The sequence below is a fragment of the Juglans microcarpa x Juglans regia genome, chromosome 7S, assembly GCF_004785595.1.
Source record: "Juglans microcarpa x Juglans regia isolate MS1-56 chromosome 7S, Jm3101_v1.0, whole genome shotgun sequence".
In the NCBI taxonomy this organism is placed as follows: domain Eukaryota; kingdom Viridiplantae; phylum Streptophyta; class Magnoliopsida; order Fagales; family Juglandaceae; genus Juglans; species Juglans microcarpa x Juglans regia.
The window spans coordinates 1,437,263-1,448,579 of NC_054607.1; the positions used below are offsets into that span (position 1 = coordinate 1,437,263).

At 31.8% G+C, this 11,317-nt stretch overlaps 1 protein-coding gene across 3 annotated transcripts; it reads right to left on the minus strand.

Annotated features, from left to right (window-relative positions):
* Positions 1-2,952: 2,952 nt before the first annotated feature.
* On the minus strand, positions 2,953-8,467 carry LOC121241681 (protein PIN-LIKES 3-like). Of its 3 annotated transcripts, none has more exons than XM_041139555.1 (11): positions 8,273-8,467; positions 7,620-7,799; positions 7,301-7,380; positions 7,081-7,205; positions 6,359-6,480; positions 5,859-6,098; positions 5,294-5,386; positions 4,806-4,906; positions 3,920-3,972; positions 3,600-3,785; positions 2,953-3,162 (listed from the first exon to the last, which is right to left on the minus strand). In XM_041139555.1, the coding sequence occupies exons 2-11, from the start codon at positions 7,752-7,754 to the stop codon at positions 3,038-3,040; spliced, it is 1,260 nt and encodes a 419-aa protein (XP_040995489.1). In that variant the 5' UTR covers positions 7,755-7,799; positions 8,273-8,467; the 3' UTR covers positions 2,953-3,037. The 3 variants fall into 3 exon arrangements, with proteins under 3 accessions (XP_040995489.1, XP_040995488.1, XP_040995490.1); XM_041139554.1 differs by lacking the exon at positions 8,273-8,467 and adding an exon at positions 8,059-8,256; XM_041139556.1 differs by lacking the exon at positions 8,273-8,467 and having other exon boundaries at positions 7,301-7,360; positions 7,620-7,761.
* Positions 8,468-11,317: the final 2,850 nt, after the last annotated feature.

Here is an 11,317-nt window from a genome sequence, read left to right on the forward strand (position 1 = left end):
TTCCGTTAATTAAGTAAATTGTTCTACAAAGTTCGTCCAAATCAAGCTTGATACCACATTGGCTGATAGTTAAGAATGCTGTCCCCCCATTTCAGCGGGCTTCCCACGCAGGATTAATGAGCTTTTCAATTTTTTCTTTTCATTAAAAAAATTATTTAAATATTATTTCTTAATATTATTTTTATTTTAAAATTTGTAAAATTTATATTAATTTTTGTATTTGAATAATAATTAAATAAATAAATTAAAAATTAAAAAATATTTTATATTTAATTGATATTTGGATATGTGTTGTTCCTTTCTTTTTCTTCCCCATCACTTTCATGGAACTCCTTTGCAGCCAAGATATTTTGCTTTTTATTGTAGTATTGTTCTGACTTTCCCTTTGTTTTGTTCCATTCTTTTTCTCCCATCACTTCGATGGAATTCCTTTCTAGCCTTGATTTTTTTTTTTTTTTTGAAAAATTCTATTTCCATTTTTTGCTTGAGGATTGTATGTACAAATTCTTTATTAAATGAAAAAAATATATCATTTTAAGAGAGATAATTTTATACTTTTAAAAAATTTTAAAGATAAAATTGTCTAAACTTATATTGTAATTTTTAAATAGAGATTGTACCTAACATTACTTTTTTTTAATAAAAAAAGACGATACCTCAATTTTATTGATTACCTTTACTTATAACAGAAAAATACCGTGATAACAAAAATACATTTGAAATTTACAAAATAACCAAAAAAACCATCCCAAATATCAAAACCAATTAAAAACAAAAAACAAAAAACAAACCTATACAATCCACTGACTGACCAATGCAAACTGTAAAAGAAAATAAATCAATACACCTCAAACTTTAAAATCTTTAAACGTGACTCTTGCACCGAATGGAAGGAAGTCCCCATTTATCTACTCTGATTAAGCCCCGCAACAAAGGAGGCAGATTACGCACGGAACTCCATTCCTCATCTCCTTCCCTTGCACCCAGTCTAGCTAACCAGTCTGCAACAGGATTTCCTTCTCTTCCAGCCTCGATATATAGAGTCAAAACTGATCGAGTTTTGGAGTACTAGTCCTCGAGGCTGCTTTGTAGTACGAGGTCACTGTCGACTCACTGACATATTATTATTATTATTCTTTTGTTTTTATTTGGCCCAATAAATGGAGTGAATAGGACCTTTAAATTTGCCAACTAGCCATGACAAAGAACCCATAAAAAAGCTTTGAATACACAACCAATGCAGGCATGATCTCAAGGATAGTAATTTTGCATCTACTACTTTTTTTATTTTTGGGCCCGCTCTCAATTCACACCCAAAACTGCCAATTCAGAATCGCAACCATCAGATCAGATCGTTGTGGCTGCACGGAGACAGGCGCGTGGAACTCATGCGCTATTATAGATTTCAGTGTCTATCAGAATTGATTCAAACTATAATCTGTCAATATTCACCTCTATTTTACTGCTTTATTTAAACTGATGGGATACACTTAAATCCAAAAAATTTAATAAAAAATTGGTACCTATCACCACCCCCTCTATAATCCTTTGGCTTTCTCTTTCCGCCACAATTCATGAGTCTCACTTTTTTTTTACTTTTTCCCCCGACGCAAGAATCGTATATATTCCCTTACGAGAATGTAGAGTCTTGCGATGATGTATAACGCGATGGAATTAGAATTTTTTTATCTAACTTTTTATTATAAGAGTTGCCCTATTTTGCCATAAGATCGTGAAGACGAGGCAGGGAACTTCCCCAATTGCCACTTTGTGCAGCTCTATCTTAGCGGAAAAAGGTATAAAATGCTTATTTATTTTGAGTGCCTATTTCTTTTTCTAGTGTTGCACTAGTTAAGAAATGATGTTTGTTGGGATCTCCCTATCCCTTATTCATGTATGTATTTTTATATCTTTTAATTATAATATATCAAGCTTGTTTAGAAGAAAAAAGAATCTGAGATAGTCATGCTCGCTAATTAAAGAGTCTTTGAAAATTTTTCTACTCCCACTCTAAACGTCTTTGCTTCAAAATAATCTCAACCATCAAAATATATTACGTTGATCTTCTAAAGAATTAAAAACTAGAACAACTTCTCATCACATTTTTAGTCCCATATATACATTTCAATATATCACAATAAAAAGTTCTCTAAAACAAATAAAAAGCTTTAGAACAAGAGTAGTGCAAAATATACTTACAATTTAACTTCCAAAAACTCATTTTTTCAGGTTTATTTTGATATTCAAATCTTGAATTTTAGATTTTATAATTTTCAGATTATCAATAGCTAACACGTGAAAAAGTAAGTTTTTCTCAAGTATAGTTACAATTTTTCTTAGAACAAATATAACACTCAAATATCCACTAAAATGGGAATCGGGGCATGTTTGGGTAATGAGCTGGGATAAGAAATTCTCAAAACTTTTCAAATCCAATAAAACTTTTCTTCTAACATTTCCCAAAATCCAATAAAACATCGTAATTCAAACTATTTCACTATTATTTACAGAATTTTGAGATACTAAAGCATGCTTGGATAATGAGATGAGAATTTTGTAAAGTGAAATGATTTGTGAATAGTAGTGAATTAGTTTAAGTTAAGATGTTTTATTAGATTTTGGAGAATGAGAAAGAAAAAGTTGAATAAAAATAGAGTAAAAATATTATAAAATTTAAATATTGTTTAAATATAATTTTTGTTTTAAAACTTGAAAAAGTTGTATTGTTTTTGTATTCTGTTTGAAAGTTTGGAAAAGTTGTAATAATTAGGTAATGATTAAATGAAAAAGTTGAATACAAAGTATTATCTTATAGGAATACAAAGTTGACAGGACTGAGACTAGCACTTTTTTTTTTCCTTTACTCATTTTTGCAAATAATCTATGAGGAGGAATATGTGGATGTTGGTTTGCTTCAGGGCAATAAGAACATGTTAAATGCTGATACAGAAATGATAAAGAACTAGGTCTCTGTTCGGATGTTTTTATGCCGTCTAAAAAATTATTTCAGACCATCAAACGAATCAAGTAATCCAGATTAAGAAACAAGCCACATGAAGATGGTCGACCATAGTGTCAGAGAGAATGTTGCCAGAGCATAAGTCCATAGCATAATGACAGAACATTCACTCTCTCCTGTCTCAAGCAGTTGAGAAATGGTACCTGCGCAAGTCCATGACATTAGTATTGGTTACTCAAATATTGCATTCATTGGACAACCAAACTTCGCCAATTGAGATTCAAATCAATCCATACTCTCCATTTCAGAATCCAAAACCGTGTGTCTGTAGATGAGTCGAGCCAAGTCGACTCGAGAACTAAATTCGCTTAAAACCAAGCTTAATTTTGATGTTCAAATTTGATTTGATAATTACTTGAAAAAGCTAACTTCATGAGCTTTGAGTTGGTGAGTAAAAGAGCTTATGCTTAAAGACCTATGTTTCTACCTTTGTCAATGCTCCATATTTAAAAATTTAGTAAACATTTCTAGAAGCATCAACTGCATATCCTCCACGTTTAATGAAAACAAAATGGGAGGTTTTAAGCATGAATATATTTATATATTTAAATGAAAATGAGAAAGTAGTAAGCATACATACCTACATTCATTGCAGGTGGAAGAGCATACTGAAGCATAAGTGTAAACTGATATAATGAATCTGATCCCACCATGCCAAAATAGTTTGCAGCCTTAACAATACCAATACCCAGTGAAGGCATGATGATGTACCGAATTGCGATAATCCCTACAATGAGTGATGGACTTACTCTGGCACCTTTTAGACCTGTAAATGGAAATGATGTCAATAATTTATACAAATATTAGAAACTCTTCATGGAAAATTCATGAAGAAACTATAACGAAGTCAAGCCAACACAAGACACTCAAAATAAATAGCAGATCAGTATTAAAAGCTACCTCTAAGAAGGTTTGCTCCAATTATCAGTGTCATAGATGGTATTGTCGCTTCCCTGGAGAAGAAAGAGGAAGCTAAAAGGAATTAATGCAAATTTCCAGATCAGTGTCAAAGGGTTTCTTCATCATTTAAACATAGTTGCTCAAAAGAGAGAGTCTGCTGCTCTTAGAAGTCAATTTTAGGCTGTGTTATTTTTTTTTCCTCTGGGTGTTAGTCAGGCAGTGTTGACTTAGCCTCGTTTGTTTTACAAGTATTCTCAACTCATCCTATCCCATCTCATCTAATCATTACAACTTTCTCAAATTCTCACACAAAATAAAATAAACAATTCAACTTTTTTAAATCTCAAAGCAAAAATGATATTAAAAAATTATATTCTAATAATATTTTATTCAATTTTCAACTTTTATCTCAACTGATCTCATCTCATCTGCAAAAACAAACCAAGAACATGGGAATTATATCTACTTATTCTACTCCTGCTGACATTATTTATGTCCCATATATCTACTTATTCTACTCCTGCTGACATTATTTATGACTATCTTATACAACTAAGGAAGAACTACTGCAGCCAATCCTGTTTTTTAATATAATTTGAATACTTTGGCAGAGAGAGAGAGAGAGAGAGTTTTTGCTAAACATATATGTAGTTTACTTGAGTACATGAATGATGAAACTGATGCATTAGTCTTCTCTTGGGTGTGATTCACACATGCTTTTCACTAAAAAGTTCAACTTATTATAAGTTCACATGAATATTAACACTACTTCAAGTTGTGAATATAGAAATTTCGGAGTTTAGAAGTTTGAGCAAAAACTTGAACACCAAATCAAACAAAGGCTCAAGGAGTATGAGCTCTACTGAGCCAGTGGTAGGATTCATACCCTAACAAACTCACAGAGTTGTAGATGGCACGAAGAGGAGCATCATCACCAATCAATACCTTTCGAATTGGAGAGACTATTCCAATGACAAACCCAAAAATCTACAAAGGAAAAACACATTAATGTTTGAGATCCCTATGTGGCATATACACAATAACTAAGAGATTAATTTGGGGAAAAAACGAATGCAACTATGTAAAGTATTTGGAATGATTGTGGCAGTTTGTATGTTTTCATTATTTCTGAAATATCTCATTCCCCCTTATGTGCAGGCTTATATTCAAGTTTCCAAGAAAGATAACACTTCTATTTTTGGAATGAAGTTGATTTTAATTTATCCTAATTTTGCCAACTCGAGGGCAAGATGGAGCATATTGCCAGGATCATCTACTTTTTCTTTGATATTAGAACTATATCCTTTATAGGGATTATTGATAACAGCTCAAAGAAAAAGCTTTTGCTGAATAGAACAAGAATTATGAGCATACCGCTGCAATTGTAGATGGCGCAAACAATTTTTTGAGGTCCACAAGCCCAGTAAGCTTCTTAAGGTGCAGCATAGTCTTTTCCAGAAACATTACCTATCAGAAGAATCTTTAAAAGGTTATTTCATTCAAGGAAACACAAGAAGGAGAAAACAGACTAATAACAATGGATTTTAGTGAATGAAAAATGTGTTAACCCATGCATTGGCATTTAACCTTACAGGGAATATTTCATTTCACAATGTTTACTTAACCATTGTTAATTTGCTTAGCAAAAAGATGTACTTCTTTGTTTACCGAAGACATCCCAACCATTATTCTGATAAAATGGTGAATGGTTTCATATGTTGAGATGCAGTTTCTTACAGACAAAAACATGCGATACCCTGCTTCTTCATGTCTCCTCATCTTAATATTGCATTTAACTGTATAGTATAATGTTTGATTTTAGGTATAGTGTTCTTTAGTTCCCATTGATTGTGTTGGTCATGTTGAGAGGAAATCAAACTTTGAGGGAAGAAAGCTTCTGAAAATTATAAAAAGGAAACCACTACATACTAGAAGAAACCTTTGCTTTTCCTTCGGATCCAGTAGAATGGATTTCAACTTGATCCATACACTCCTCTGAGCTTGGGCAACCCTCTGAAGGAAGGAGCGGTTCTGTGCCAATCTCTGAATGTAAATACGAGGTTTCTCCTGAAATGTTATCCCTTGTCGTAGAGCCATGTGTGCCAGTGTCTTTAGTTGCCTTGTTTGCATATATCCGCATGATAGGATACACATAAGACCATATATATATTGCACCTAACTGCGTAATCAAAACAGAAACAACAAAATGATTCAAATTCATCCAGAGATATTTTTGGAAATGTAAGACCAACAAAAGGCAGCCCAATTCTGCCACTGATAATTTGATGTGGTTCATGACTGACATCTCAATCAAGAGTTGGTGGCTATTGGAGATATGGTAATGGAAGTACTGGAAATATCTTATCACTACATCAAGCTGGTCTTACTGTGACATTTGTTGATTTTTGTGATTTTAGAGTAAGAAAAATGGACTATTACCGCCATAGAAAGAGCAGCATAAGCCTCTGCATCAGTAGAGCAAACAGAAGAATCTCCAAACGGACTATCATCCTCCTCACAGACTGCCGGGAGGATAATCAGAAGCAAGTTCCCTAAATTTCCTGCACAAAACAATCTCTCCCTAAATATTATGATGGACAAGTACCTTTCACTTATTTAGAAAATGGGTGCAAAAGACGGTAAAAAGATGCAGTTGTAAAACATGTGGCACAATTAGTTACTCATGTACTTCAGGAGGGTTGAACATTGGCAGGCAATAGTTTTCTCCTACTTTCCTACTACACTATCCAGTGTTGATCGTAGTTTTTTAGTTATTTTAGGTTAGACAACGTTTTCTTTGAAAGAAGTGTGCAAAAAACTTCTGGCATTTGGAAACCAGATCTAACAGACATATCAACTTTAAGTACTAAGCTCTTCTGTATTTATTGCAAATACAAGAGAAACCCAATACTACAACTACTAAGGTAGACATAGTTTCAACTTTCAAGTCTTTTTTTGCTTTAGACTGAATTTTAAAACGAGTTTGTATTATCCCAACTATAAATCATGCTGAAGATAAGAATCCCATAATTTTTTGGCCTGCATGATATGATCCACATTGAAGTTTGTATGATGCAATACACATTGCAATATAAATCATCACCCACTATCAGAGTATTCTTAGTGACTCCTAAAAAGAGTCTATTCAGATTTTTGTCTACCTGCAGCACAACAACCAATGATAAGGCTGTGCAGATGTTGAGGAGCTCTTGTGATTTTTACGAGTATCCATGCAAGTGCAGAACCAATAAGGAATGTGATAAGGACATTCACTACCATGAACCATCTACAGATCAATCAAAAGTTACTCAGTGATGAAAAGAAAAATTAAAAGAGGCAGAGGCCAAAGACTTTAGAAGTATGACAGAGCTGATCACTCACAAGGTTCCCAAACTGTCTAGTGTAATTGTATCGGCCAGGTTGCTGACGATCAGTGAAGGACTGAACACAAAAAATACTAGCTATATAAAGAAGTAATGTTGTTATTCCTCAATTTGCAGGTATTGGGAAGGTAAACGGAAACAATAGAAAATTATACCAAGCCATCCCTTAGAAAATTCACTTGTGAAATGACATCATTCTAACATGTGCTGGTTTCTATGAATAAATCTTAGTAGCCAACAAGCTTGACATAGGCCAAAGAACTAAACCAAGAAAATAATACAGCACTGTAAAAAAAATGATAATAAAATTAACTGACCTTATTCAAAGACGGCCTGGAAATTGCCCCCAAGAGATTTATACGCTCCGTTCCAAGAAATAGACCAAAAGCGGTAATTAAGAGTATCTGCAGAACTGGCATCAATGCCACAATGAATAGAGCCAGAAACTCCATTGCGAACTTTGTTCACTGAACTCGAGTGGAAGTTTTTTAGCACGCCTAGCCAAAACAAATGACAAATGATGAGTACTCAGACACAACTGCAGGGAAGACTCCAAATCCAATAACAGGGCTGACAGAGGGTTAAAGATACTGTTACACTACTCTAGTTTTTATGCTCTCAAAAGTTTTTCAGAAGGATCTTGCTCATTTAATCTACCAAAAAACAAGAACAAAAACAAAAACTTAAAGGAAACATATGATGGCCAGACTCCAGAAGTTCATTTAGACAACAACACCCAATCCCAGTTTAGACAACCTCCGAGTGCGTGCTCACAAATTTTCGTTCCTGCGTTTGGCGGCCTCCTCTCTTTAGCAAAGAAGCGTGGTTACATGTACGTCAGTTTGGATGAATGTTCGTCTTTCATAACCAATATAATTGCTTGAAAAAGCTTGTAACTACAAGAAAATAATGAGTTGCTGCTGCAAAAGGCTTAGTAAATGCGTTTTTCCTTTCTCTACGATTGACTAACCTTGATGAACAGCTGCTGCTGATGCTCTCAAGCTTTCATGGATGCCAAGAAACTGATGAGACTTCTTCTACACGTTTTTTTTTTTTTTTTTGTTTCACGTTTAATATTGTACTTCACTGGCGCCTGGCGGCATGCATAAATATACTCCGCCTGCCATTCTTTAATTTCCACTTGCCTTAGTCTTATTGCTCTTCACCGGCGCCATGCATTTTACTTCACCTGCCATTCTTTTCCAAATTCCAACTAACTACAAATGTGGCTAAAACTGTTGCGTGATATCTCTGAATTCTTTTATAAGGTATGGCAATTTACGACTAAAATTGTCTTTAAGGTTTTAAATTATTCAGGCACCGCCGGCATATAAAGACAAAGACAGCCCTTATTTCTAGCTGTATGTCTGTCAGCCAGCGATCCCAAAAATTTAGGTTGCGTTTAGATTTTTGCTGATAAAATATTATTAGATTATTAATTTTTAATATTATTATTATTTAAAAATTTAAAAAAATTAAAATATTTATTATATTTTATGTTAAGATTTAAAAAAATTATAATGATGAATTGAAATGAATTTAGATTCCAAAAGAAGCTTAAGTTTGATAAATTGTTAATTAAGATAGTCTTTTTCTGATTATTTTCTTGTGTTTACTATTTTTTGTCTAATTTAACCTAAAAATAAGGTCAAATCATTTTATTGTTATTCCCTGATCATCTCATTATTATTTACAAATTTCTTATCTCATCTCAATTTCTATTAAATATTTGTTTGATGATTGAAAATAATTGTACCTAAGAATTATATCACTTTCAAAATTTGGTAAATAGAAATAAAATAGTTTGAATGAAGATATTTTATTAAGTTTTGAAAAATGAGAGATAACAAATCTAATAAAAATGTTTTAAAGTTAAAAAACTTGTTTGAATGTAATTTTTAATGTAATTTTTTTAATATTAATTTTATTTTGAAGTCTCTAAAAGATATACTAGTTTTTGTATTTATATATTGATTAGTTAACGATTATATAAAAAATTAAAAAAAATATATTTTATTATTTAAATAATGATTGACAACGAAATTTAAAAAAAAAAAAAACTTAAAATTACTCGTAATGTCCCAACATACCATAATTCTGACTACGATAGATTAATTTGTCTTGTTCCATTCTTTTTCCTGCCCATCACTTTCATGGAACTCCTCTGTAACCCAGATGCTATATAATAAAAAGTTAAAAAAAATTAAATAAAAATAAAAATAAATAAGTAATAGGAAAATAATCCATCGTATTTCATTATATTATATAAGGACGTTGCTATATAGGGACGTTGCCACCTCCACAAAAATTCTCTACCGAACACTCAAATATTATTATTTTTTTTATATTTTTTCTTTCGTCATTTTTTAAACTATTTAAATATTTTTTAAAAATAAAAAAATCATATATTCATTTAAAAACATTTATTTAATCATTAAATTAAAAAATAAAATAAAAATTCGGTAGAAAAATCTTCTTAGGGAATAGTGTTTTCCATTATATGGGGTCAAAACTGATCGAGTTTTAACTTTTTCGTCTTGTCTTGGAGCGGTGCTTTGCTGTACTGTCCCACATATATTATTATTTGACCCAATCGATGGAGTGAATAGAATCCTGGTACGTTTGTTGAAGTATTTGAATTGAGTTGAATTGGTATAATAAAATATTATTAAAATATTATTTTTTAATATTATTATTATTTTAAGATTTAAAAAAATTGAATTATTTATTATATTTTGTATTAAAATTTAAAAAAATTATAATGATGAGTTGAAGATCCAAACTAAGCCTATTTGCCTGCTAGCCATGAGTCATGACAGAGAATCCATAAAAGCTTTTGAACCAATGTTTTGAATACCGTACCGGATAGCGTACCGGTCAAGGCACTGGAACGAAATATTTCGGTACCGGTATCGTTTCGGGATAGCGTTTCGGGATAACGTTTCGGGATAGTCGATCTATAAATAAATTATATATAAAAATTATATTCTAAAATAATAGTCTATATATAAATAAATTATATACAAATACATATATATATAAATTATAAATAGTCTAGTCTGAATTGAGGGTTAAAAAATAAGTTTGTAGTTTGAAAAAACGAAAAAAACGAAAAAAAAAAAAAACACACAGGTCGAAATATCGGCCGGTACCGGCAGAAATATAGGCCGGTACAGGCCGAAATTGAGGCCGGTATGACCGGTACCGGCCGGTACGGTCGGTATTTTGGCTGGTACGGAACAGATATAGTACCTGTACCGGCCGGACGGCCGAAACGAAAAATTTCGGCCGTACCGGCCGGTACGGTACGAAATTTAAAACTTTGTTTTGAACACAACCAAAACTGCCAATTCAGAATCTGAGATAGTCATACTTAGATCATCAGTATTGGTCTATGCATATACATATATAAAATCATCTCTTTTACATATTCACTTTATCATTGAAGTAAAATTTTCACATTGACTTATGTATATTTGAGACAAAACGATAATTATTTTATTATCATTAATTTTTTGCTAAAATCAATTTTTTTTTATATATATTTTGCAATTAGCATCCACTACATACATTTGACATTAATAATACAAATCTAATAATAAAAAATATAATTTTTTTTATATATTATATTAAAAATATAATAAAATGAAAAAAAAAATATATAATATATTATAATAATAAAATAAATGTGCAAGTGAAGGTTTGTTGCGTTGTTGAAGGTGGGAAAAAATGAAAGTATTGTGAGAGAGAGAATAGGAGGAGAGAGAAATAATGATTAAAATATGATTTGTAGGGTGAATAGTGATTATCTAAATTTGGATAAATATTGTTCATAGGTAGTTAAATATTTAGATATGCATAAGCCAATGTAGAAAATTTTAGGGCCATATTATGCAAATATGACTTTATATATGCATATGCATAGACCGATACTAATGCTCTAATCCCATACATATTTTAATGATTTTTGCTCTACATATGTTAGTTTGTTAGAGCATTTTCATCTGGTTCTTTA